Raw genomic sequence first — 26,227 nt, forward strand, 5'->3', positions numbered from 1 at the left:
CAAGCTTAGCCTCAGGGTGTGATGTCTAGATGGGACACTGGCATTCATCTCACACTGTTGGGTTGCCCATTGCCTTTGGCTGAGAAGACCAAAGCAGGAGCCACATATGATAGGGACAGGAGGACATGAAAACTGAGCCTAAAAGGAAAGAATCTGGCCTACAGACTAACTTCTTATGTGCTGCAGGACAGCCCCACTTGCCTCTCACACAGTGCAGTCACAGCTGAGGTGGATTTCTTGTCTTTCAGGAGACAGTTTAAATTGAAAGGCTAAAAGATTCCATATCAGCCCCTTCAGCGAGTCCAATCTCACTGTGGTGGTTACCTTTGGGCTTCTAGTCTTGTTCTACTAGGGTGGATAGGAAAAGCCTGAAGACAGCTTTTGCCTTTTTAGCCACCCTGCAACAAAAATTCAGACTCTGTGAAAACAGGATGTCAGCTTCTGTCAGAAAAGATCACAAGAGGTTTGAGGCTTTTTTTTTTATTTGCTTCTCTCTCTCTCTCTCTCTCTCTCTCTCTCTCATTTTCTTCCTCCCCCCCTCCCCTCCCTCTCACCCTCCTCCCACCTCCCAGTTTCTGTCACACTCAGCACAGGGTCAGGGGCCGAGCGGAGGAGATGGCGGTGGCTGAGACTCAGCTCTATGCAAAGGTGTCCAACAAGCACAGGAGCAGAAGCACCTCTGCCCTCCTCGAGTCCCTCCTCGCCAAAGGATTCCCGGCTCATACCGCGTGAGTAATTTGTTCGGCTGCCTCCGCACAGTGAGATTTGTTTAAGACATGAGGTGTTTCCCATAAAACCCTGACATCAGGCAGGTCGCTTTTTTTGGTCAGGAGAATGTGCTGCTCCTGGGGTTGAAGTCCCTGTACAGGGATCAGACTTGTCTCGCTTCAAATTTCATGTAGAGCCGTGTGTATTGGTCACAGAGCAAAACCAACCTGCTCAATATCAATTTTTATAAATATATCTAAAGTGTATCTGAAGATGTACACCCTTCCACATGCTGAGCCTGAGAGTCTTCATGGTGAGTCAAGAAGTTGGCCACAGTTTGCTCTCGGGATACATCATCTTTCATTTTTTTCTACTTATCACTCTTATTATAAGAGAGTTAAATGTGGATGAAATTTCTATCCAAAGATTTTCAGGCCTGGTAAAGATCTTCTGCTGGATATTGTTTGGATGTTTCCTGCTGGAAACTGATCTAAAAGATTAATTTTAAATTAAGATTAGGATTAAGATTAATCCTTAACAAGATGCCACCGAAGTCTGTCAATTTTTCTTCCTGTCTTGAACCAGAATCTTGTTCTAAAAACTCTTGTTCTAGCTAGAATATATAATAGGAAAGAATGAGGGTTTATTCTTGGCAACCCAAATGAATGGGAGATTAATTGAGGCAGATAACTAAGTTAATAAAAAAGAAACATGGTGGTCACTCGTCCCCCAAACATGTCTCTCATTGGACTGGCAAGTTTTGGGGAGGGTTTTCCAACTTCTGAAGGGAAAGCATAGACATTTTGGTTCCAACAGTTCAAAAAATAAATCTGATTATTGAAATAATAATCAGGTCAAAGAACCCCTCACAAATATATTTTAGAAAGGAGAGCAATATCTCCCTTTTGGCTGAAAATTAAGCTAGTTGGAAAGACTCCATTTATAAGTGCTGTGTTGCTTTTTTAGGAACAGCTGTGTTAGCAATTAACTTCAGACATGATGAGCAGAGCTTACAGGGCAAATGTGGGTGCCTTGTTCCCAGTTATGCAAAGTGGAATTTTAGCTGTGGGCTGAAAATCTGGCTCGTCGTTTCTCTAGTAATACTGTAAGTTTGGTTGCCCCAAAGTAAAGGCTCACTCTTCAAATTTTTGTCCTGTATATCATGCTTTTCCAGTCCCCTTCGAAGCACTTTCTGCTCTTACTGAGATGGCTTTGTGCTTCCCAGGTCAAAACCAAAAAACAGTGGCAGAAATACTGTGCAACTGACCCAAAATGACAAAATATCAAAAAGCAATTTTTTAAAAAAATTATTTAATTTTATTGACTTTAAGACCTTCAAAAGTTTGATTGTGTTTTTATAAAACCTATTGACTGTCTCTGTTGTTCCTGGATTGAACCATAAATTAAAAGTTTCTTTTGAGATGTCCTGGCCTGAGAAGTACGAGGTTGGGTGGAAGTACTACAAAATCTTTCATAATGTAGAACCAACAAGCCAAAGCAACATTTTCCCAAAGAGCAAAACTCAAATATGTGAGGGTCAAGTCTAGCATTAGATCAACAAATTGGGCCTCCCCTGATGCTTATGGAGGATGGAACTGTGCCATCAGTTTTTGTGTTAGGGAAGAGCCAGTTTGTTCTCGCTGTAAATTTATTTTTAATATACTTTCAATACAGATTTTCAATGGTTTATTCCTACTCTCTACATGAGAAAAATTGGTATATGCAGATTTTGTTCTGTGCATTATCGTTCAATCTTTCACTGCTCATCTTGGAACAATAGGATGTTTAGTCACAGCCTCATGCACTCCTAGTGCTAAGGGCTCTATAAACCAGGATGAAAATCATCATACAGCCAATATATATGACGAGACAAAAGGTGGAGACAGGTATAGAGAGGAGCACAAGGTTACAACGAGATAGTACTGAGCAGTTCGTGGCCTCAGGTCTCACTTGTCTGATTACATTTATGATTTTGAAGGCCCTCGTGGTAGAGAGAAGCTGAACTCAAGTGCCATTTTGGCTTCAGGGCTGTTTGCACAGAGCTTGTCTCTGGGTGGGAAGAGCAGCATGGCACGAAGCCATAAAACACTCACTTTGAGGTGGAACAAGTGGTTAACAAAGCCTGGCATCGTTGGCCAGGTGGCAGCAGGCAGTGACACTTCCACGGGACACTGCGGGAAGGGCTGCATGGGGAGAACGACAAAAACACGGGTTGTTCGTGTTTGATGTGCTGGAGAAGGAGGGGGCTCAGCAGAGGCACGGAAGGGAAATGTGCAGTGTTCAGTCACAGAGGACACAGGGTAGCTTTAAACCAGCCAACTCGTGGTTTTGAAGTGATCTGGCCATGGGAATTGATTTACTTTATGGAGAAGGAAGGTAGAAGGTAAAGTCTGAGTGGAAAGGCTCACCTCAGCCCTCATCCATGCTGAGCCCCCACTAAAGAGCCAGGCACGGTTGCACATCCATATAAACACATTTAAATGTTTTTAGTAAGCCTGTGTGTAGTTTTTACACTAAAGGCAAGTCAGAAGACTCGGAGGAAGCATCAGGGATGAACCTGAGTCCTGCAGCTCAGTGCACCCACTGCACTGCTGATGCATGTTTGGGTATTGCAGGGATGGATAGAGAACAAAAATGAGAGGAGGCAAAATGATTCAATGGCATCAGGATGCAGTGGCCAGAAAGGATGGCCTCAAGAGAGAAGGAAAGATGTGAACAGATGCTGAGTAATTCAGTGTTTTTTTTTTCATGTCCACTGTCTCGACCTCCCCTTCATGTTTCTTCTGAGAAGTCTGTACGTGGTTTTCAGGGGTGGAAATGGGGTTCATGGGTGCAGATGCTGCTTCAACACTGGAATCCTTCCCCACATCACCTGGTAGTTGGCCACAAATACGTGTTCACGTGAATCGCATAGCTGACATTTTAAAAGCTCTAGTGAGAAAAGGAAATGTGAATCAAATCCAACCCCAGAGGATGGAAGTTGCAATAACAGAGACAAAAGTGAGACTTTGTCCCTCATCTTGGACTGAGCTGCTGTTTTAGATCTGGCTCTCTGCTGACCTACAGGAGACCCTCAGAGCAGATTTCAAACCCCAATATAAGTATTTTTTACTTTTTTTATATATATGGGCTTGGGCCTGGCATCTTGAATCAGAACTTTTTTCCTACGAACCAAGAAAACTCTGCTCTTACAGTGCGTGGATGGATGGTTTTCCTAGTCCTAAGGAAATCCATATAGTCAGTAGGGCTGCTAAGGAAACACAAAAGATCCTGTGGGGAAGATAGGTTACCAATTGTCAAGGAATTAAAGAATTGCAGTGGAAAAAGCTGCCTAGAGGGTCTCAAAAACCTAGTGGCTAAAGGTCCTGCCTGTGCTGGAAAGTAAACTTGGTGACCACAGTCACTAAACACTTTTACTTTCTAGGAATTTTCTTTCTGTTATTATGAGGAATCGATTTTGCTATTTTTTTTCTAGGCAAAAAGCTTTGGTTGCTACTGGACAAAAGACAATAGAAGATGCAGCAAAATGGTAAGCATCTGTGATTTCTAAGGCGAGCTTTTGCATTAAACCTGGTTAAAAATCCTCATTTATGTGCTGATCCTGTCACTGAAGTTGAAGTTAGCTGCCATAAAAAAACCCCAAAACCATGCATCTGAGATTTTTTTTTTCCCCATTTATTTCACTCAGAGAGAGAAATATTTGTATTTGTACTTATTCTGGGAAGCAAGTTTACTTGCAGAAGGTCCAAGGTAAATTAAAAAGCAGGGGAGGAAAGGACAGTCTTGGGCAGAAGCAGCTACTTTTACCCATAACTGGGGTTACAGACATGTGCAGTAACAATATAGGGTTAAATGGCAATGGCTGAAGGGAAACAGAAAGGCTCAGCTTACAAAGCAAGCTGAAAGTCTGGTGGTCAGAGGGAGGTATTATTAGAATCAAAATCATATGTTAGTTTGAACCCCACAACATGTTTTCTTCTCTATCAATACCCTCACAGAGTGTTTTTATGTCATTCATGTGATGTTAATTGATTTTTTTATTTTTTTGCTTTAATTCACCATCAAATTAAATCCAGTCTTTCCTTGCATTTTCTTCTGGTTTTTGTTCTGCTTTCCCCCCCCCCCTTGGTTTTGTTGCCTTTTTCTTCTTTTTTTTTTTTTCCTTTTGTGAAAAACCAGAGGAGGCATTTGAGAATGGTATGTTCTTTCCTAATAGTTTTTTCAGGGGTTCTACCACACTTTCCAACAATCACTCCCAATCCTACAGCTGTGAAGACAAACACACAGCATGTGAAGGACAATGTGAAGGATATCACATGGAATATGAGTTTCTGACCTTTGCTTGTGCATTTTCTGATTTGTCTTGTTCATTTTTCTTAGGGCTGAATAAAAAGGTTCTTCTAGAGTATTTTTTAATCTTCAGTGAATTTTTACTCATTCCATTTTGTCACTCTTCAACATGTTCTACCCATTGCCTTTTTCCTCCTCCAGTCCTCTGTTCCCAGTCATGAAAAAGGGGGGAAAAACCCCAAACATCCAAAAAAGGTTTTTTTTATGTTGTCTCTCATTTTCAGACATTGATAGAAGTGAAGGCACATAATGAAACGTAAAGTACTAAGAAAATAAGCAGAAAAAAATTTCTCCATTATTTAGTACTTCAGAATGAAAATTTTTAAGGGGCTTTTACTTCAGCTTTTGGTTAGTAAGAAAATAATAAAATTGTGTTTCCTTTTTCTGATGTCTGGCTATGGGTACTTTCAAGCACAGAAAACAAGAGTAAGCAGTCTCAGCGATATGCTCTTGATTTCAGGTTGCATTCCCACTGCAACGATCCCTCCCTGGACGACCCAATCCCTCAGGAATATGCCCTTTACCTGTGTCCCACCGGCCGCCTGCTCGGCCGCCTGCAAGAGTTTTGGAAGGAGAGCAAGCGCCAGTGCGGGAAGAACAGAGCCCACGAGGTTTTCCCACACATCACCCTCTGTGATTTCTTCACGGTGAGGCTCCAAAGGCGTGCAAGGGGCGAGTGTCAGCTGGGTGATGTTTGGCGAAACTGGGCCACCTGCTGTTGTCTGACACCAGAATTCCTTGGTGATCAAATGCCAGGACCCGGGTCCAGGAGTGTTGCTCAGTGTTTGAGTGGGATGTTTGGGGGTAGCTGAGTGACATGTGTCCATCTAGAGCAAACCTGTGCAGTCCAGGCTGCTGTCAGGCTTCAGAGACTGTGTCCATGGCTCATGGATCCAGGACTGTAAGCCTTCCTGGCTAGGGCAGCAGTGGCTTCGATCAGCCAGCAGGGACAGTGTTATAGGATGCAGACAACTTTGGTATCATGCCTGTGGGAATCTCAGGGAAACCTCTGCCTTTCCCAGAGACCCCCATCAGCAGGTCATTGCTAGGGTGGCACGTCCGAGATGTTACCCTTTCTGTTGAAGATTTTGTGAAAAAGAGAGAGGTAAAAGTCACAGGGATGGAAGGGGAGACAGGCTGGACTCCAGCAGTGCAAGTCAGTAACTTTATCAAGAAGTTAACTTGGAAGTTTTGCTCCTGAGCCGGACTCCTGGTGAGCTGTTTTCTGGTTCTAGAGAAGCTGCTGTCCTCCTTCTGTATGCTGGGTAACCCCCTAGAGAACTTCGCAGCAGAGCTGCCTCTCCTGCATAGGTGAATGTGTCCATATCAGCAAAGTCCAGCAAAGACTCGCTGGTCTGGGAAAGTCTGGAGCCACCTGGAATCTGGTTTTCGTGTGTTGATGGTGCAGCTGCAGCTGAGATGTGCTGAAACAGGCATGAGCCAGAGCAGCTGGACAAAAATTATTCCGTTAAACCATGCCAAAAAATATAGACAGTGAATATAAGAAATTTTGTTGCAAAATATTGAATGGTAGTCTCTGGCCATTAAACACAACTGTACAGAACAAAAATCATTAATTAGTAAAGAATGCCATGCTTTTGGAAGGTGTCAGGTTTAAAGGCCTGCCTGCAAAAGACAACTGCATTGCAACCCTCACCTTGCACATCTTTGCCCCATTCCAGGTAGCGTATTTCCAGGGATAAATGTACCCCCTGGGGCTGTTCTCTGCTCCCTGGCTGTCAACAAGAGCTGACCTGGGCACCTCACAGGCAGAAAGTGAGACTCACTGACCCGGCTCCCACCTCCTTTTCCTGACCTGCCCTCTTCTGTTTCCCAGCTTCCCGTGTATTTTGCAGCTCCCAGAGTTGTCAGCCCCAGGAGGAGCCCTGTAGTTTCCTGGCACTTGCCCTGGTGTAGGTTCCCCCCTGCCCTTGCCCCCCCTACACCCAATCTGCCCAGTGCCCCCTGCATCCCCTCCTCCCTCTGGCCTGGATGGCACAAATCCCACATTTGTCTCTTCACTTCTTATATTGCTTAACTGCAACTTTCTCAAGGAAGCGTGGCTCTGTACAATCCCTTATTTTGCTGTGGTTGGATCACATTGACAAAGATGCCTCAGGAATTTTGCTGGGTGTGTTGCTCAGCGTCTGAAATCTTGGAGTTTTGGCAGGAGCGATTTCAGCGAAGGACTTCAGGGTAACAATAACACAAATTATTACTTAGAATTGAAGAGGGAAGTCATGATCCCTTCCTCATTTCAGAGAAGTTGCTGCACACCTGTCAGGCGGTAAAATCCTTTCCTACCCAGGCTATATACACCTCAGGTTGAAGGCTCTGTCTCCTGTTACAGAACAAGGGCAACACCCTGATCAAAATGCCTGATATTACTGATTTTAATGCCAGGAATTCCAGGCAAATTCATAGGTATTTTGTGTTTCTCAGGCAGTTTAATGCCCCATAGTTTTCTACTGTATAGCAGAGGTTACAGTGCTGGCTGTTGAGCTGGTGGGTAAAACCTGCTCCTCCTCCTCTGTTTTCTTTCAGTGTGAAGACCAGAAAGTGGAATTATTGTATGACACCCTAAAGCGGGTCGGTGACAGCTTTTCCCACTGCTTTCCACCATCCATTTCCCTAACACTACATGCATCCCCCAGCTACCTTGGCTTCTTCATTGATGACACCCATGCCAACGTCCTCAAAGACTTTGCTCTGGCATTCTCATCAGAGGCTTCGGCCCTGGCAGGTAGGGCCAACATCAGAGGGAAGATGGGTGAGTCATAGCACAAATGTTTAGGCACAGTACTGAAAACCTCTGCTGTGTCTCCAGGGGAGCTTAGCTGATGTTTTACTGCCAGCGAGCACCCTTTCCTCCCCCAGATTTGAAAGCAAAGTGGCTACAGGATCATGTTTTAGACTTTGAAGACACAGCGCTTTTGTCTAGAAGCTGAAATGATTGTCTCTGCCTAATACCCACTCCACTGACGTTCCAAGAGGAATGTCAAACCCTGTGCTTTTTTTTCCTCCCATGCGAAGCCAGGAAACAAATCTAGTCCGTGTTTGTGAATTATTTTGGCATATTAAAGCCATGACACTCTTCAAAACCATTATTTAGCAGACGTAGTAGTAGATCTACTCTACCACTAGTTACTGTGATATTTCCTGCATCATGCAAAGCATGTGGTATAAAACAAAAAGAGCTTTAAATGGCCTTTGTTTCTACATTGTGATGTTATTGTTTCATCCCTAGACTGCCATGTGAAGCCCTGTCTGAAGCAGTTCCACCTTACCCTGGCTCACAAGTTTTATCCTCACCATCAGAAGACTTTGGAACAACTGGCCAAATGCATTAACCCTGGGGAGCCCTGCCAGTGGGTGGCTGCTCTCTACTCACGGGACATGCGTTTTGTGCATTACCAGGTACTGTTTAATCACATTTATTGAATTTCCTGAGCCTGTGGTCAGACTCTTTGCTACATTATGTCCCTCCTTAAGAAAATCAGTGCACGGTCAGCACAGTGTTTCAAAGAGCATGGTTGTTTCAATTGCCTGTTTGGATTGAAAAACTGGACTCGTGGATCAGTAGACAATACCTTTATGGTAGGCTGCTTGACCTGCATGTCTCAAGATCTAATTCCAAACTCCATCAGAAAAAAAAATAATCTTACCACGGCATGAAAAATTAAAAGAGACAGGAAACCATGATCATTGAGTATTTGCTAGCATTTTTCAGTTTAGAGTTTTGCAGTAAAATTCCACTCAGCAAAATTAGTTTTCTTGTTTGTTCCAGCCATGACGAAAACTGCGCAGGCTCAGTTCTCATTAACGATTTTCTGCTTGACAGACTATTTGTTAAAACCGGTCCACATTTTTCCAGTTCTCATTTCTAATTTTAAATTATGGAATGATCAACAGTTTTTTGCCAGGTCAGTAAATCGCTTTGTCTCAGGTCTCACACTGGATTTTAGTCATGCTCAGGGAGAGCTGCAAGTGATCACAAAAGTAGCTGATAACGCTTTTGCTGTGTTTGCTTTCAAATAAGTCTGTGCTTGTTACGGGGGGGGGGGGGAGGGAAAGTATTTTTATGAAAACCAAGTGCCTTTTTTACACATACTGCAAGAGTGGTAGAGTCTTCCTTTTTGTCTGCCACCAAAGAGCACGTTGCAGAGCGAAAAATAAAACCCACTGCGGTGTCCACGAGAGGTGAACAAGCATCCCCCGAGCTGCTGCAGAACCAGCATCCTGACCCTGCTGCATGTTCCCCCGCAGAGGCTGAGGGCCCTCTTCCAGTACAAGCCCCAGAACATTGATGAGCTCATGATCAACGCCGGGGATTTCATCTACGTTGACCCGACGCACCAGTGCGACGTGAGCGAGGGCTGGGTGGTCGGGACCTCGCACCGCACCGGCTGCAGGGGTTTCCTTCCAGAAAACTACACTGAGAAGGCCCACGAGTCAGACACGTGGGTTAAGCACAGGTGAGTTCAGGATTTTGTGGGTGTTGCTTTACGTCAGCCACTTTGGTTTTATTTTTAGGTGTTCCTCCTCACCGGGAGCCGTGGGCAGAGGAGAGGAGGGTGGGGTACTGAGGGTCTGGGTGGGATGATAATACACCTTCTGAAAGAGAAGAGGCAGGACATGCACCCTCAGACACCCAGAGTTCACAAGTTCAGCTGCTAGAGGGATGACCCCTGTTTGCTCCTGAACAACCTGAACACCCTAATGAATTTTAAAAGACCACATTCTGCCAGGCAGGCTGAGCCTTCAGCCTGGCTCTCTGCTTTCTTCTCTTTTCTCATTTCAAGGGCTCTGAAAGTTAACTTGAAATGAAGCCACACAAAGGTTGCTCTACCACCTTGAGAGTACCCTCATCTTGTTGATTTACCCTCCATCAGAAGGCACCTGCCTGGCTTCCTGCACTTCACTCTGCAGCTGACAGCACTGCTGATGCTGCTTGTAGATTAGAGCTGATTTTTCTAAGCAGGGAGGTTTAGATGCATTTCTTGCTGAACCCTCAGAGGCAGAGAGGAGGCAACCAGGTAGTGTTTTCTGCTTGAAGGTCCCACTTTAGCAGGGTTACACCCAATATGTGCCATCAGTTCATATTCTAAATCAAGAGCAAAGTGATGGAGTGGATTGCAAGTGTGCAAGAAGCATTGAATGGAACATGAATCCTGATTTACAAGTGCCTGTAGACATCATCATGACTCAAAAATCTCTACTATTTGTGTGTGTGCTCATATATTTGTGTGTGTGTGTGTTGCTTCTGCTTTTTCTGCAGGGAATATGTTTTTGGGACAGCTTCAAGATCCTTCACCCAAACTGAAAGGGAATCTAATGTAAAGCTGAATGGAGAAGCCCATAATCCAAGTATGTCAAGGAGTGGAACCAATGCACTTTCTATTCAGGTAGTTGTTTTTTCCATTTCTTATCTTTGCCACATGCTTGTGCAGATAAATTACTAATTAAAAGTAAGGGTAATAATAAATGTAAATGTACATTTAGTAAATGTTTCCCTTTCCTCCCTCACATTTTCATGTTATGTTGTAATGCATATATATATACATGTACACACACACGCTCTTATTGTATGGTATAGTATCTCATAAATATTTTGTAGTGTATATATGATGTATACCCTCTTGCCTTTCATGACACTCTTTTTGTTCCTGTCATAATGGCACAACACATGAATTCCCTGCTCCAGTTTCTCTTAGCACAGCCTTTCTGGGCAAGCTCTGCAGAGGTATGGAGACAAGTCTGACAAGTGAGACACAGGCACAACTTCTCCTGAGTCCCATATGGGTTCAAGGCAGAGCAACTCTATCTGAATTAGGCTCATTGTTCATTTTTGCTCTTATGTCCAGATTCTACAGCTGTCATCTTCATGGTTTCCATTGTCCCAGATCACATTTAAATGTTTATTTTTCTTCTTTATTTTTTTTAGATGTGTAGCTAATGCAAATAACAGCCCAGAACAGCTAGCTGGAGTGGTTAGCAGCACTGATAGGATTACACTTTTGTCTGACTTTCAAAATCAACAGCTACCAGTTTTTCACAGTGTTTTCCACTGGTCTTCTGGTAGAAAGAACAAAGCAAATAATGACTCTGTTTTTTTACCTAGAGCACGTTTGCACCTGCACTGCACTGTTGGCTCTGGCTGTCAGGGATGCCAAGATGGTCCTTTCCAGCACACTGACATGGTGCAGAAACTCCTTTGGCTTTCTGGCCCCACAGCCTCTCTTCCTGCTGTGCTGGGGGATAACCCCAGGCTTGTTTGTGTTAATGTCAGAGAAACTTGAGGGCACCTGGAGGGAACTTCCACCTGGGGCCTGCAGGATGCTGTCAGTGTATGACTGTGGGACAGAAAATTCTGAACAGGTCACATCCCCTTCCTCTGGCTCTTGGTTGCTCTTGGTCTCACTTATCTAGGTCAGATCTGTGGCAGAGCCACCACTTGGCCCGAGGAACATGTTGTGCAGATGGGCACCTCTCCAGTCTAGAGTCTTCCTGGCCTCTGGTTTCCTCTCAAGTAGAAGAGGAAGACCACAAAACCTTGGTTTTAAACTCTGATCTTGTGGCGGTTGATTGGTGTTTCATGGCAGAAATGCAATGGTGTTTAACAGAATACATGAATAGCCATCTCATAAAGCTTCTTAAGAATTTCCTTCTCTGCTGCTGAAGATGCACTCAAGGCTGCAGCAGTAATGCAGTTTTTAAAGTTTTAAAGCCTTTGACCTGTTCCTCATGTTCTCGTCCATATTTAATGTGCGTTGTACACTAACCTCAAACTGCTTAACATTTATTTGTAATTCCATGCAGTCTGAGAAAAAAAAAAAAGCAGCCTCATAGAAGATCTGGGTTCACTGTTGACTTGGCCACACAGTTATGAAAATCAGAAGTACTATTTTCATTAGGAAAAGAAGGAGAAGCTTGGTGTTAATCCTGATGTAGAAAAGGGCATTGTCACTTAAATCTTTGCTAATTTTCCTTTTTTTTTTTTTTTTGTTTATATCAACCATATGATAGAAATTAAAGTTGTAATTCCTTCCCACACTGGGATTGAAAGATCTGTTATCAGCACTACCTTTCACTAGTGTAAATAGAGTTAAAACCTCGTGTAGCCCACAGGGGTCGGGGATCTGACCTTTGACAGGACAAGACAAAACGACCTCAAGCTGCACCAGTGGAGGTTCAGGTTGGACACTGGGAAGAATTTCTTCAATGAAATGGTGGCCAAGCATTGGAACAGGCTGCCTAGAGAGGTGGTAGAGTCACCATCCCTGGGGGTGTTCAAGGAATGACTGGACGTGGCACTCAGTGCTCTGTCGTTCAGTTGACAAGGTGTTGATTGATCAAAGGTTGGACTCGATGTCCTGAACGTCTTTTCCAGCCTTAATGATTTTATGATTCTGTTTCTTTCTCTTGCCTTCAGTGGAGAGCGAGTCAGGCTTATTGTTGTCCTAAAGACAGGCATCTATTACATCCACCCTGTCCGGGAATCCAGACTTTTAATGCAGGTTATGTGTAACATCATAATGAAAACCCCTTTTCCCACAGCTGCCTCAGAACGGCCCCCTGCGCAGAGCGGTGCTGGTGATGCGCCACGGGGAAAGAGTTGACCAGGTCTTTGGCAAGTCTTGGCTCCAGCAGTGCCTGACTGCAGATGGTGAGTGAGATAACAGGAGGATCTTAGCAAACCAGAGCTAATTCACCCCCGTAATGGGTACAAGAGATTCAATCTTCTACCCGTTATTGTAAACATGGACACAAAATAGTGAATAGCATTGCAAGGCAGGCCCAGCTTTGACTGCTTTGACCTCCACCTAACCAGGTCATAACATCCCCAAGTCCTTCATGCTTATGCTCAATAAACCCTGCAGACAAGCAAAGCCCTTGTGCTACCAATAGAAGTGTGTCTCACTGGCGGATGAACAAATCACAAAATCACATTTACCACCACTCACTGCAGAAGGTGGAGGTCGTCAGACCCCTCCACCTTTCCATGACTGAGTCAGAATTATGGTCTCTTGATCAGAGTCACAACACATCACTAGTCCAACCTGGGGAAGGTGAGCAAGAGCAACCTGTGGTGGAAATGAAATGCCAGCAAGTGACGTAAATTAAAATCCAAATTTCCTGGCCTTCTCCCTCTCTCTCTTAAAAAAAAAACCAAACAACAAACACAACCAAAAAACAAACAAACAAAGAAAACAAAAAAACACCAAAGAGTATGTTTTCAGGTGAAGAAAACTGACACAAAACAGGGAAATGTGTCAGGAGGAAGGAGGGGAACAAGAAGGTATGAGTTCAGAAGCAAGAGCTTTATGCTGAAAGTCACACCTTTGCTATGCTGGAGATTCCCTATGTTCAGTGGGTGAAATCCACATCAGAGGAGGAGGGTGGGCACCTTCTGGCTGTACAATCAATGCATTGTTTTCGTTTTTCTTCAGTGTAAATGTTGGGTTTCTGTCATTTTGGCAATGGTAAAAGAATATGGAGTTTTTTGTTTCACTTGAGCCCCACAAAGCTGAATTCTCATGCTTTCCTGTTCTGCCTCTCCTCCTCCCCATTTGCTCCTTCTGAGCTGGCAGAAGAGGTGCTATTCTGTTAGGACAGGTGGTTCCCCAAGCCAGTGCTGTGACCTTAAAATGTGACCCCTTTAAGGTAATAGCACTGGATGTTTTTCATCAGTGAGATACTGGCTGTGTCTGCAGTACTGACATAATACAGCTGTTGCCTCCCTTGTGCCACAGCAAAATTTCCCATCTCTTTTTAGGAAAATACTACAGAGCAGATCTGAACTTCCCCTCTGCCCTGCCAAAGAGGAAAGACAGCATGAAGCAGTTTGAAAATGATCCTCCTTTATCTTGCTGTGGTATTTTCCAATCAAGGCTTATAGGTAAGCTGGATAATATCCTATTGCAAATCTAAGGGTTTGGGAAGCAGGCTGCCACCATCTGCCAAAGCTCATGCTGGCTTGTGATAGGAAAGCTTCCTACCAGCACTCACTGTGGTTAGGCTTCTCTGCAAGATCTCAAATAGTACAATAGAGGACACGGCTGGTTGCTTGTCTTTGAGGCCCAAACTGCCAGTTCCTGGCAAAGAAAGTTGGAAGAAAGAAGCTACAACACTGTTTGTGCCCTTCTGCTTGTCTGCAAGTGATTAATGGCTTGTGCAGTTGTCACTGAATGTGCAGTGAGGAGTGAAGGGTCTGACCAGAGGAAGCAGCTTCATGGTCAGCAGAGTGTGGTCACATTGTCACAGGGAGATGAAGGATGGGTGGTGTGGGTTAGTCTGACTCAATTCACTCACCAGATGAAGTTGCTTGTGCTCCCTGAGCAAGGTGCTGACTGTGACGGTGCCGGCCTGGTGCAAATGCCTGTCTCTGATGGTTCAGGTATGTGGGGACAGCCAAATGCCTAACTGCTGTTTGCAGATTTGGAGTGATTCTTCTGTGGTTATCTTTCCAACACTCACTTTAAACTTGCTGTTTCCACCAGAACGAGCTTTTTAATGAGCTCAGTCAGCAGGTAGTGTGAAAAAATGAATAGAAAGGGACTGTCAATGGATCTCACGTCAATGAAAGTGCAAAGCTACAAGCTGTTGGGGTTTTTTTCAGGAAGTATGTTGTAGTAGTTTCTCACCTGTCACACCTGGTTGTTCCCATCCAGGGGAAGCTCTGCTGGACCAGGAGGTGATGGTCAGCTATGTGTACTCGTCCCCTGCCCTCCGCTGTGTACAGACAGCTCAACACGTGCTGCAGGGTAAGGCACCAAAACCAGCCACAGCGAAAATATCTTCATCAAACTTCTGTGAAGTCTCTGAGACAAGCAAATAAAAAGATTTTGTGGTTATTAGTGGCTATCTTTAAGTAGGGAAGTCAAGGTGGTTTTGACTTGCTGATAACGCAGGCGGCAACAAATCTGCTGCTGTGTGTGCAGTCTGGTGGGATATAATCCCATTAAATCCAGTCCTCACCAGTTAAATGTGATCTAATGTTGTATGAAACGGAGGTGTTTCACATCAGGTTGAATTCAACATTGGTAGCTGCTCATCAAATCACCACTGTCACCTCTGCTGGAAAACCTTTGGAGCCAAAAAGCAGATGTTTCCAGTGCTCTGAAGGATCTGAATCAGGAGAGACAGATTTCTTCCTTTCTTTTGCAAGCCAAACTATTTTAATGCCTTCATATTGTAGAACCTCTTTCCTCCTCTTTCTCACCTTTCCTTTTCCTCTCTTCTTTTTTCATTTCCTGTCCCTTTTCAATAAAATAAAAAATGTGTCTTTTGACAAGGGAAGTCCATTTCTAACACCATCAGACAATTTACTGCCCCACTGTGGAACACTGAGCAAAATGCTATATAAAAATGGTAAAAACATTTCCTGTCCAAAGTTTATTCAGATTTCAATTTTTTTTTCTTCTAGCAGAGCATCACAAGAGGGCGAGCTTCAGAAATTATGATGATGATGATAATAATAATAATATAATAATAATTTGAATTGTCTTAACATTAGTCAGACAAGAATATAACAGTGCCTTCATTTAATCAACACAATCCTCTTTTGTTTGACAATAAGTAATTTGTTTTCTTTAATGAAAGTACTGCAGCAAACAAGGGAGAATGTATAGCCTGAATGCAGCACTTTGGGTGTACCTTTCTCCTAAGATGTATTTCTTGTTCTTGCAGGGCTTAAATTAAATCAAAAAGTCAAAATCAGGGTGGAACCAGGTCTGTTTGAATGGACCAAGTGGGAAGCAAGCAAAGTAATCCCTAACTTCATGACTGTGGCAGAACTGGCAGAGGCATCTTACAACATAGATACAAGTTACAGGTAATTGTTCCATTTCTAGCTGATAAAGTTGTGGAGTTTTTTTCCCCTAAGATTTCTTATCCTTTTATATGTCATAAATCATTACAAACACTGCAAAGATGGAGTGATCCTGATCAAATTCTGTGCACCCTGGGGCAGAGCATGCAGGGTCTGGGGAGGGAGAGGTGAGCCTGACATGAGCCCCCTGTCCTGATTTTGGGGACAGGCAGGACAACAGTGTTTCACTATAATTCATGTTTGAGAGGTTGTGGGTTTTTTTATTTTAATTTTCCTAAATATTAATACTGTGCTCAGCAAGGACTTTCTGGGGCCCTCATAACTTGGTGGGGTGAGAGGTGATGCCTTTTCTGAGCACTTGCAAACCACACCCTGGCAGGAAATGATGAGGCTCCACTTCAGCCTAGCTCCTCATCTTGCTCTCAAACCAGGCTGCTCTGTGTTTGCAGTGCACAGCCAGATCCAGGAAATTACTCAGCTGATAAAAGCAAGTGTCTCTGGGATTTCCCACATATTCAAGAAAGGGGGAAAGGAAACCTCTTATGTCTTAATGCATTTCTTACAGACAAGCATTTGAAATTGCATGAAGGAACAAAATCCTTCATTTTCTTGGAGTACAGGGTTTTCTGGTGTGGCTTTTTTTTCCACCAACAGACTGTTTTCCCTACGTTGTTTTTTTTTTTGTGCAAAATCACCTGCCTCAGAAGAAAGCATGCAAGTGACAGCATTGAGCAGCCCAGAAGGGAAGCTCTGAAGCAATGCTAACTACAGTGTTCAGGCCCCTCCCAGCTCACTCAGGTCCAGGCAAAAATGGGATGGATGAACTATAAACTTGCACGTGTGTTGCCAGTTTCTTCCCACCACGTGCAGGGTTAAAAACCCTCAGGTCCCAGGGTCTGGTTTGACCATGTTCACTCGTGCAAATGACAACCTTCAGCTGGGTTAGGTCCCTGATTGTTCCCTGTCAGCAGTGGACCAGTTTCAAATTTTCTTGTTTCCAGTGCCACTAAGAGGCAACGTGAGAGCACTTGAAATACTTGCTTCTCACATGGTGTGTGCTGAGATGAAACCACCCAGGAGCTGGGTGCCTGGGCTGTGATGGTTACCTAGCAGCCTTCTTGATGGTGGAAAGAAGGGGACCCCCGAGACACTGATTTTTCATCATAGATAACCTGTGTCAGGCACTTAGGATAGCATGAATTTCCCTCTGAAGGACTTTATTTATTTCCACTGACCTTGCCAGACACTTGAGTTGTAGGCAGCTGGGTGGGATTAACTCTGCCTCCCTCTCCTCTCACACTCTCACAGAAGCAGAGGTTGGTCTGTGCTCTCTGTCCCAAAGCAGGACAAAATAAACTCTGCCTTGGCTGTTCCTGCTGTTAATAACTTCAAGTTGCTGTGAAATCTCCTTATTTCTTTCCTCTTCATCCTCTGCATGGAGTACAGAACCTTCCCTCTCCACAACATCCCTTTGCAGACTGTTATCATGTCCTTCTCAGCCATTCCTCTGAGCTGAACTCTTCCTGTGCTCCCCTGTGGGCTGTGCTTTCTGGACCCCTGTTAACAGGGCCTTTCTGGATTTTTGCTTGTTGATCCTCGTGTCACTTGGCCTGTAGCACTCGGAGCTGGACACAGCACTCTAAGTGAGAGTGCTCAGCCTGGGATGAGCACTCCTATTGGTATTTAACCTGGAGGCCACCTGGGCTGGTGCTGGAGATGCTCAGTTCTGGGGCAAGACAGCTGGTTAACAGCATGATTAATGCTGAAGGGACAAAGATGCCAACAGGACAACACATTAAAAAAAAAAATTGCAGCTCTGCCAAAATGGAGACCAGTTTTGAGCACCCCAATCTAGACTTGTCTGATCTAACCAAGATTAATATTAAATTTTACATACTTTCTACTTCTGCCATTTGTGATGACTTAATGTACTGAGGACTCACCTGTGAAAGAACACTATGATACCACACCTTATTGCAATATATTAATCTAATCTCATTCCTGCCTGTTCACTGAATAAGGAGACAGTCAAGTCAGGGCAAGGGGGGACAGTTGTTTGTAGAAAAATATTGACACCCTTTGTTGTATCACAACACATGGCTAAGGATTTGCCAGCTGTAGCAGTGAACACTTCCCATTCCTGGAAAAGACAGATTATATGGATGACATGAGTTTGGAGAGGTTTTATTCTGTTGCCAAAAAGCCCTGGTTCAAGCATCAGCTGAGTGGGTAGGTATCAAAGACAGGAGTCTGGTGAGAGGCAGCAAATGACTGTGGTCCTGCTGCCTATTTTGCCTGTCCTGCAGATCTCAGAAGGCTGACAGGGTCTCACATCAGTGGGAATTTGGTGTTCCCAGCCACCTACCCTTGGCACCTCAGGGCACATCAGGGCCCTTCAGGTTCTTCCCTGCTGCTGCTGGCCTGGAGCAGTCCCCAGCCCTCCTCCTGGGGCTGGGCAGAACTGGTGTCCTGGAAGCTGCTGTGGAACCCTAGGATGGGTCTGTGCAGGGGGAATGTTGTCCATTGACCCAAGCCCCACCAGTCCTGTGAGGCTTCCCTGATTCACAGCGGTTTGACTCTTACTTTTTTGAAAAATATTCAGTGCAGGAAGAGCCCTGGCATATAAAAGAAAGAAGAAATACCTGGTCTCAGCAGAAGTGCTCAGGTGCTTAGGAGGGATACATTGCGATAAATTCTCCTGGAAACACCTTCTTTTTAACTCTGGGAGTGAAAGCCTTTACTATCCATTTGACCAGTGGAAAGCTAATGCTCCAGGCAAGCTGAGGTCACAGTGTGTCAGCCAAGACAGCAGACAAAGTTTTTAACCAAGTGCCTTTTCTCTGGTGTAATCACTCAGTGGTGCTATCAGCCTCCCAGCAGACACCTAGATTAACATATTTGTGGTTTTGTTGTCAGGGGTAACTTCCCACTCTCTTCTCTGATGCCCTCGGAAAGTTATGAAGACTATTTAAGCCGAAGCTCTGTGGTTATGAAACAGATCATCACCGCCTGCCCCAGCAAAGGTGAAGGTTTCAGATCTCTGTATATTCTCTCAGACATTCAGAAACAGGAAGTGGCAGAGATTTGCCAGCAGAATCACACTTAATGTGAGTTGTTGGTACTGCACAAAGCTTAAAGTAGTCTGAGTGAAAGTCCTGGGCTACACTGAAGTAAAAATACATGCAATTTATGAGCTACAAATGAGAAAAACTAAAATTAAACAGAGACAGTAGAGTACTAAATTGCAAGAGTATGCTCTTTTCTTGGACTTTCTACATTGGGTCGTAGCTCAGCAAAAGATAATACACTTTTCTGGAAAGCTTTTTTCTTTATCACTGGTAAACTCCTTCTCTCACTAGCTGATGTGCTACAACACATCTGATTTTTTTTCTGCCTGACACAATACACCCAGCCACATGATCAAAAAGGTCTGGAGAGATGAACAGCCCCGAAAGCACCTCATACCCATCTGCTGATGAGGAGCCTGACCGTGCTGCAGCTCCCTTACTACTCCTCTTTGCTTTTTCTGGGTGCACCAGGCATCATCCTCATCGTGGGCCACGGCTCTTCCCTGGCATCTTTTACCCGGCCTCTGGTGGGGCTCCCCAGCAGAGACAGCAGTGACTTTGCCCAGATGGTACGGAAGGTAAGAGGATTCTTTGCCATCGGGAAGCTTTTGTTTTGTTTTATTGTACCTCTAATAGGGAGCCTGCTTGTGCAGGGAGACATGTGAGCACACCAATACCAATGATGTCAGCTTTCTCATTCCAAAGGGAATCTCACGCAGTTTTAGCAAAGCACTGGAGGTCAAGAGAAGGATTTCATCTGGGAGGCTTTGTATGTGACTAGCAGTTATGTCTTTGGAGAAGATTTTCAACCAACTCCCCCGGAAAGCCAATGCCATGTAACACCTACAGCCCAGAGGCACATTTGGAAACCTGGAGCTATCCTCCTTCCTTTCAGCCTGGAAACGTGAAGGCTTTGGGGTGAACTAATTGCAGCCTTCCAGTGCCTAAAGGGAGACTACAGAAATATGGAGAGAGACTATTTACAAGGGCCAGGAGTGGCAGGACAAGGTGGAGTGGCTTCAAACTGAAAGAGAGTAGGTTTAGATTAGATATTAGGAAAAAAATTCTTTACTATGAGGTTGGTAAGGCCCTGGCACAAGTTGCCCAAGCTGTGGTTGCTCCATCCCTGAAAGTGTTCAAGGCCAGGCTGGATGGAGCTCTGAGCAACCCAGGCTAGTGGAAGGTGTCCCTGCCCATGGCAGGGGGTTGGAACTGACCCAAAACAGTCTGTGATTCCATGGTTCTGTGAAACAGGGCTAAGAGCCTTCCTTCTCCTCCTCATGGTGAGTGTAACCTACAGTTTTATTCAGTCTTTAGATATATTTAGATATATTTTTACTACCACTGTCGATGCATAAGAAGGGGTGAATATATTCTGGTCATCAAAGCCAAACATGAATGTGGAGAGATAAGTTCACCTTTCACCCCTCACGCCTCCAGAATGGTTTTAGTTCATTTCAGAAGAGACAGAATATCAGGATCTGCTCTCTTCTGTAGCAAAGGCCCCCCTTCATGCCCAAGCAATGACCCTGCTGGTAACTCTGCTGGTAACTTCTCTCCTAGATCCCTTCCCTGGGCATGTGTTACTGCGAAGAACTGAAAGAGGAGAACAAGTGGCAGATGGTCAACCCACCAGTGAAGACCTTAACTCACGGAGCAAATGCAGCATTTAACTGGAGAAATACTATCCTGGAAGATTAAAGGGTCAGCTCTGCCTTTGCAGTTGTCAAAAATGAGCCAAAGGCAGGTTATGGTTCAGCACAGCCAAGTGATTCACCCAGAAGACACACAGTGGGTGGGAAATGCCCTCTCCGAGTTGTCAAAGCACAGAAAAAACACTTCCAAGTTTGGTGCCTGAATTTTGTTTTTATTTTGGTGACTGAGAAGAGGGGAACTATGTACTGGAGTTCAAGTGACAAATAACACTTCTAGTGGTGAGGAAAGTTCCTTTTAATGTTTTCTGAGAGTACAAATGTTTAATAAATACGGATCTAACTACCTGATTATAAATTCCACTGCAAAAGGCATTGAAGTAGACAATGTTGTATTTTCAAGACCAAACTACTTGCAGCAAGAATTCCTTTTTTTTTTATTTTCAGGCACGTGGATATTTTCAGACAACACAAAAACTGGGACTGAAAAAAGTCATCTCCTACTCGAAGAGGGGATCATCTCTACCTAAAACCACTGGGTTTCCTTTTCACTCCATCAGTTCTGTGAGAGCAAATACCACACTGACTCTTTATTTACCTCTTCTATGAAGGGAGTTTATTTTCTATCAAGCATCCCCTCATTCAGCTATTCTCGAGGGATCCATATTGCAAAAGGGTCTAAATTCCTCTTTTTTGAAGAAAACTAAACTGATGGTTTTGGTGTTGCTGGGACAAAGAAACAGTGTTACTGTACTGGTGACAAAACCATGACATGAACAACTGTTAATTCTGAACCCTTGCTGTGATGGCACTTGCAGGACAACAGCTTTGCTTTGTGCTGTTTTGTGCCAAATTGTATAAATGGTGACACATCTCCTGGATGGGTCACCCAAAATGTCTCTGCAGCTCCTCTGGGTGATTTGTTTGATTAAAACAATGTAACCCTGAAATATTAGGCACAAGCAGGAAAATGCCTTTCCACAGCCTGTTTTTCTTTCTAATAATGTTCATTTCTAGTTATCAGATAATTGCATCCAGGAAAGCACAAATTTTCCTTTCGATGAAAGGAAAAAAATAGAAATGTTTGCCTCTAGGCATGACTGGAAATGTTTTCATTTTCACTCCTCACTACCTGCTCCTATTTGACATCTCTCTGCATTTCATGCCCCCCCAGGGCAAGTGGTAGAGCCCACCCCACATTCCATCTTTGGGGCTGAGAGGTGTCTGACAAGCACCTTCATCTGTGGGTGTAGAGATTTCACTGTCTCACCCGTGCACCTGAAATGACTCATTCTGACTTTCCAGCTCTGGTGAAGTTGCTTGAGATCTTGATTTTCTGACAGTGCTGTGATTTTCAAGTGAAAATCAAATGTCCCACAGCCAAGGCAGGAGCCTTTTAACTACCAAGGGTTGTAACAAAAAGTGCAGACAGAGGCAGGTGAGCCCTGTGCTCCCCTTTTTGCATGACCCACCTGCCTGCAGGGTATGGAGTTGGCACTAACTGACAAGAAAGAGAAAAAGGAAACTTCCTTCAGGGACAGGAGTCTTCAATGCCACTTAAAAGACTGGTCATTTTTAAAGCATAGACATAAAAAGCGTTTTAAAGCATTTTAAAGCATTAGACATAAAATTTCATGTGCTTTCATGGGAAATTTTCCTCTATCTTTTTAGAAATTATGTCAGGGGTTTTTTCTTATACATTATCTTATATATTAATCCTAGGTTGTGCTGCAATCACCAGTCTGGGTAAAGAATCTGGGACTTCCTTTAAAATAAAAAGCAAAATAAAATACCAAGTGACACCTCTTCCTTCACTCAGTGGCACCAGAAATGTTGTCAAGGTGGGTCTGCTGTGAAAAGTAGCCCATAGGAACAGAATCTTTTGCTTCATCTCCTTTTTTTTAATCAGATTGCCTACTCTGCTGCCACGGTGTACAAAACAGCAACGAAATATTTCTCTTTGCTTTTCAAGCTTTTTGGTCTGCAGAGATCATGTTACTAAAAGCCAGTTTATGGCACTGTGACACTGTTATTGTCCATCAATCTCCTATCCATAATGAGTGTGTGCAGCTCCCAAGAGGCAGGTGAGAGGAGGGGAGAAGGACATGGATGGGGGAAGTGTCTGTCTGTCTCTTACAGGTGGGGATATGGGGGAAGGTTCCAATCAGTTCACCCCATCTTGATGTCTAATCAAATGCCAACGGGGCACCAACAACACCATTGACAAGCTAAATGTATTTAACAGGCAGATCACTAAAACACTCAGACCAAAATCCAGCTGCACTCTGTTTTTTTTCAATACAGATGCACTCCAGTGAATTTTACTTCAGTGAAAACAAGGAATTGAACTTCGGAGCATGTGGGAAAGAGGGTTTGAGGACTTAAGTATTCTCTCGTGGTGGTTTCTAATCCAGACACCACAGTGCTAAGTAGATGAGGACAAATGTTTAATCAAAACATTGTATTTAGCTTATAAAGACTCCTCCATTTCTAGTGTTTGATTCCATTGAACAGAAAGAACAGGCAGCACACACAGCAAGCCATTGAAACTATCTCAGTCTTAGTAACTGAGATAGTTTCATGACTGAGATGGAAGGGCAAGACAAGCTCTTCTATTCACAAGGACCCTGCTTTTGGCTTCCCATGGGAGCACAGACTCACCTCTAAACACATTTTAATATCAGAGCTGAAATTATAACTTAAACATACAAGGTTTCTTAGTTGCACAATCTAGTGCTTAGGAGAGAGAGAATTCCTAATGTGCTGTGCACATATGAGACTAATCACTAAACACAGGGGAAATGAGGAAAATGTTCTGGGAAGTTTCAAAGTTGATTTTGTATTAAGCAAAAGAAATAGGAAATTCTTTTCCAGTTTCTTCTTTTTGCTCCACTTCTAAAAATAGATGTTGCTTTACTCCATTGCAATGTTTTTTAATTGGACCTATTCCATTACAAAGTTATGTACTTTAATACATGCTTCTAGTACTGCCTTCAGACTCTGAATGTTTTCTTTACAACCTAAAAGTAAAAATAAAACTTCTTTTGATAAAGACCTCCAGGGAAGCTAATCTATGGTGACACCTTGTGGGAAAACACAACCTCAGACTTACAGGACTAAGTAAGATCCTGTGTGATTGAGGGATGAAGAGGAGGGCCAACAGTTTTATTTGAACAATAATGCTCTGTCCATACCCTTTGAAAGGACAGTAACGTCAAAATTTATAAATTTTGGGCCTACTTTTAAGCAGAAGAGCTTGGAGAGACATTCAAGTCCAATTCTTCTAAAAAGCAAGATGAAAAAAATTCTGTGAATGTTCTGTTTCTGATTTTTCTTAAGCTTTTCCCTTGTGCCATCATTAATACTGGTGCAAGATAAATGTGCAGTTATGCTGCACTTTGCCAGGACTAGACCTCTTAATTCTGCTTTCTATTTTCAAGCCTTTGGACAAACTCCTAATTTCTTGCCTTCTCCTCTCTTCTTTTTCTCCTCCTTTGGTTCCCACAGGTGGTGGTAGTTTGTGCTTCTAAAGGTATAAACCCCTTCAGGCTTAGTATTGGTTTGAGAAATCAAAAGGTGGTGTGGGATAAAGGCTTGTGCCAGCGCTCTTTTGCTGCCTGAATTAAAAGCTCTCTGCAATATTTCTGGTCTGAATTCAGTTTAGCCCTCGGTATTGGTTTGGAACTAAGGGAATGTTCACCTGCAACGTGAAAACTCGAGAGGCTCAGCTTGGAAAAACTGCTAGATTTGGAAATAATCTCTGTGCAGTTTGAACTGCATCAGGTTTTGTGTTGGTTTATGGGAATCCCATCCCGAGGCCTTTCCAGTCTGGAGTTACTTATTGGCATGTGTCTGTCTGACTTTAATGGACTCTCCTGTGCTCTGGGAATTTTGGAATGAATGCTGATGGGCCTGGAGCCTGAGGTAGAGAGTTGACAGCCAGTAGCAGTTTGCTTTTGAGGTAAAACCACCAGTTCTGGCCCATCTGGGACGAGATATTGTACTGATAATGGTGAAACTGGACTTGCATTTCCTAATTCTTCAGCAGAGAGTAGGGAACTGATATTAAATATTTAGTTTAGGGGAAAGAGGAAAAACATTTTAACAACTTCTCTTTCTCTGCAACTCACAATTTCAGCAAAGATATATTCAAAAGTTTGAAAGTTGGTGCTAAAATGAATTAAGAGAAAGCAGAGATAGAGCAACAAGTCATATTACAGAATGAAATATTAGATAGAGTTTATTACTTCCATGCAAGTTGTTGTCCTCTCAGAAATGCCATAGAAAACTCCCATGCAATCTCTCCTTTCCTATCTTACATGCCATTTTGTTTGCAATTACTTGTTCTGCTCAGGTGACCTCAGTGACCATTTTTAGAGGTGGTTATCTTTTCCTCTTTCTGCCTTTTTTGGCAAAGAGAAATGCTGCATTTCCATTATTACTGTAGCTACACCAAAGCAAACATGGCTTGATAATATTGTGTGTTTTCTTTTTTTGTTGGTTTTTTTAATCTAAAAAAATAAAATCATTAGTTTGCTTGCTAGTTTTAATATAGTGTACTGTAAATTTGAGAAATATCTGTACAACGTATTTCCTAACTCGCTTCCATTTGAAGGTCATCTTGAACTCAAGCTGAGTTCATTCTTGGATAATTTATATTCCCTTTTTCCCTGCAGCACTGCACTGTGCCACACTCAAATCCTTGGTGACCCACAAGCTCTCAGCCAAGATGTTGTCCATATACTGAACAGTTCCATGCATTCATTTCCTAATGTGCCCTCCATTTCCTTCACTGGAGAGCTCTAGTGGTGGGAGCTGTCCCACTGCAAAGCCCTGGGGTGCCCCCTCTCCAAAGAGCACCTCGCTCAGGAGGCAGCAGCTCCCTGGGAGCCTCTGAGGCAGAGGACCATGGAGATGCTCAAGGAGAGGGCAAAACCCAACTCCCAACACACCAACGTCCTGTCCCAATGGAAGCTGAGGGAGTTTGAGAGCTGTCCCAGTGGGAAGATGTGGAATCTGAGGAACTGCCCCCATGGGGATTGGAGAGATACCAAGAACTGTTGCAGGCATTGCTGAGCTTGGCCAGTCTAAATGTCCTGTATTGTGCAGAATTCCCCTATTCCAGTCCTCACGTTGCTGAGGAGGAATTGAGATCCTGGTAGCCTCTGCAGACTGTGTGAGGGAACCTTCTACTTCATGGAGGTGAAGGGGCGATTAAAAAAGACAGTTGTTTTTCTTTTTCAGTGTTAATACCTAGAATTGGGAAATTGCCCTCCCCACTAGTGGTGTTAGTATTTAGTGCACTTTTTGCTGCCAAACAAATGATATAGCCTCCTCTTTTTCTCTTTCTTAAAAAAAAATAAATTTACAGACAATTTCCAATTAAGCAAAACTCCTAAAAATATGTCCCCTTGGGTGAGGAATTGGGCAGTTCCATCCTCAGTCACCACGGGAACACCTGCCAGATTTGGGTTGGTCAGTGTTGGACACCCATGAGATTGTGGTTGTGCAAAGGAAATGACTCAAGAATAAACCCAGGCTTTTTTTATGGTTTCCCTGTGTGCTGTCCTGTTCCTGAGAAGTGCTGGACAAGAGGGAGATGGGTCAAGAAATCTGGA

The 26,227-nt window shown here is 43.7% G+C and overlaps 1 protein-coding gene across 1 annotated transcript; it reads left to right on the forward strand.

Annotated features, from left to right (window-relative positions):
- The first annotated feature begins 615 nt into the window (after window positions 1–615).
- Window positions 616–20,658, forward strand: UBASH3A (ubiquitin associated and SH3 domain containing A). The gene is made up of 14 exons (XM_018084012.2): window positions 616–728; window positions 4,184–4,237; window positions 5,519–5,705; window positions 7,603–7,801; window positions 8,306–8,475; window positions 9,325–9,533; window positions 10,337–10,463; window positions 12,616–12,724; window positions 13,835–13,957; window positions 14,730–14,822; window positions 15,748–15,892; window positions 18,806–18,912; window positions 19,429–19,535; window positions 20,521–20,658. Exons 1-14 carry the CDS (start codon window positions 616–618, stop codon window positions 20,656–20,658), a joined length of 1,881 nt encoding a protein of 626 aa, XP_017939501.1.
- Window positions 20,659–26,227: the final 5,569 nt, after the last annotated feature.

This window comes from Manacus vitellinus, unplaced genomic scaffold, assembly GCF_001715985.3.
Source record: "Manacus vitellinus isolate BGI_N305 unplaced genomic scaffold, ASM171598v3 scaffold_7_pilon, whole genome shotgun sequence".
NCBI classification, from domain to species: Eukaryota; Metazoa; Chordata; class Aves; order Passeriformes; family Pipridae; genus Manacus; species Manacus vitellinus.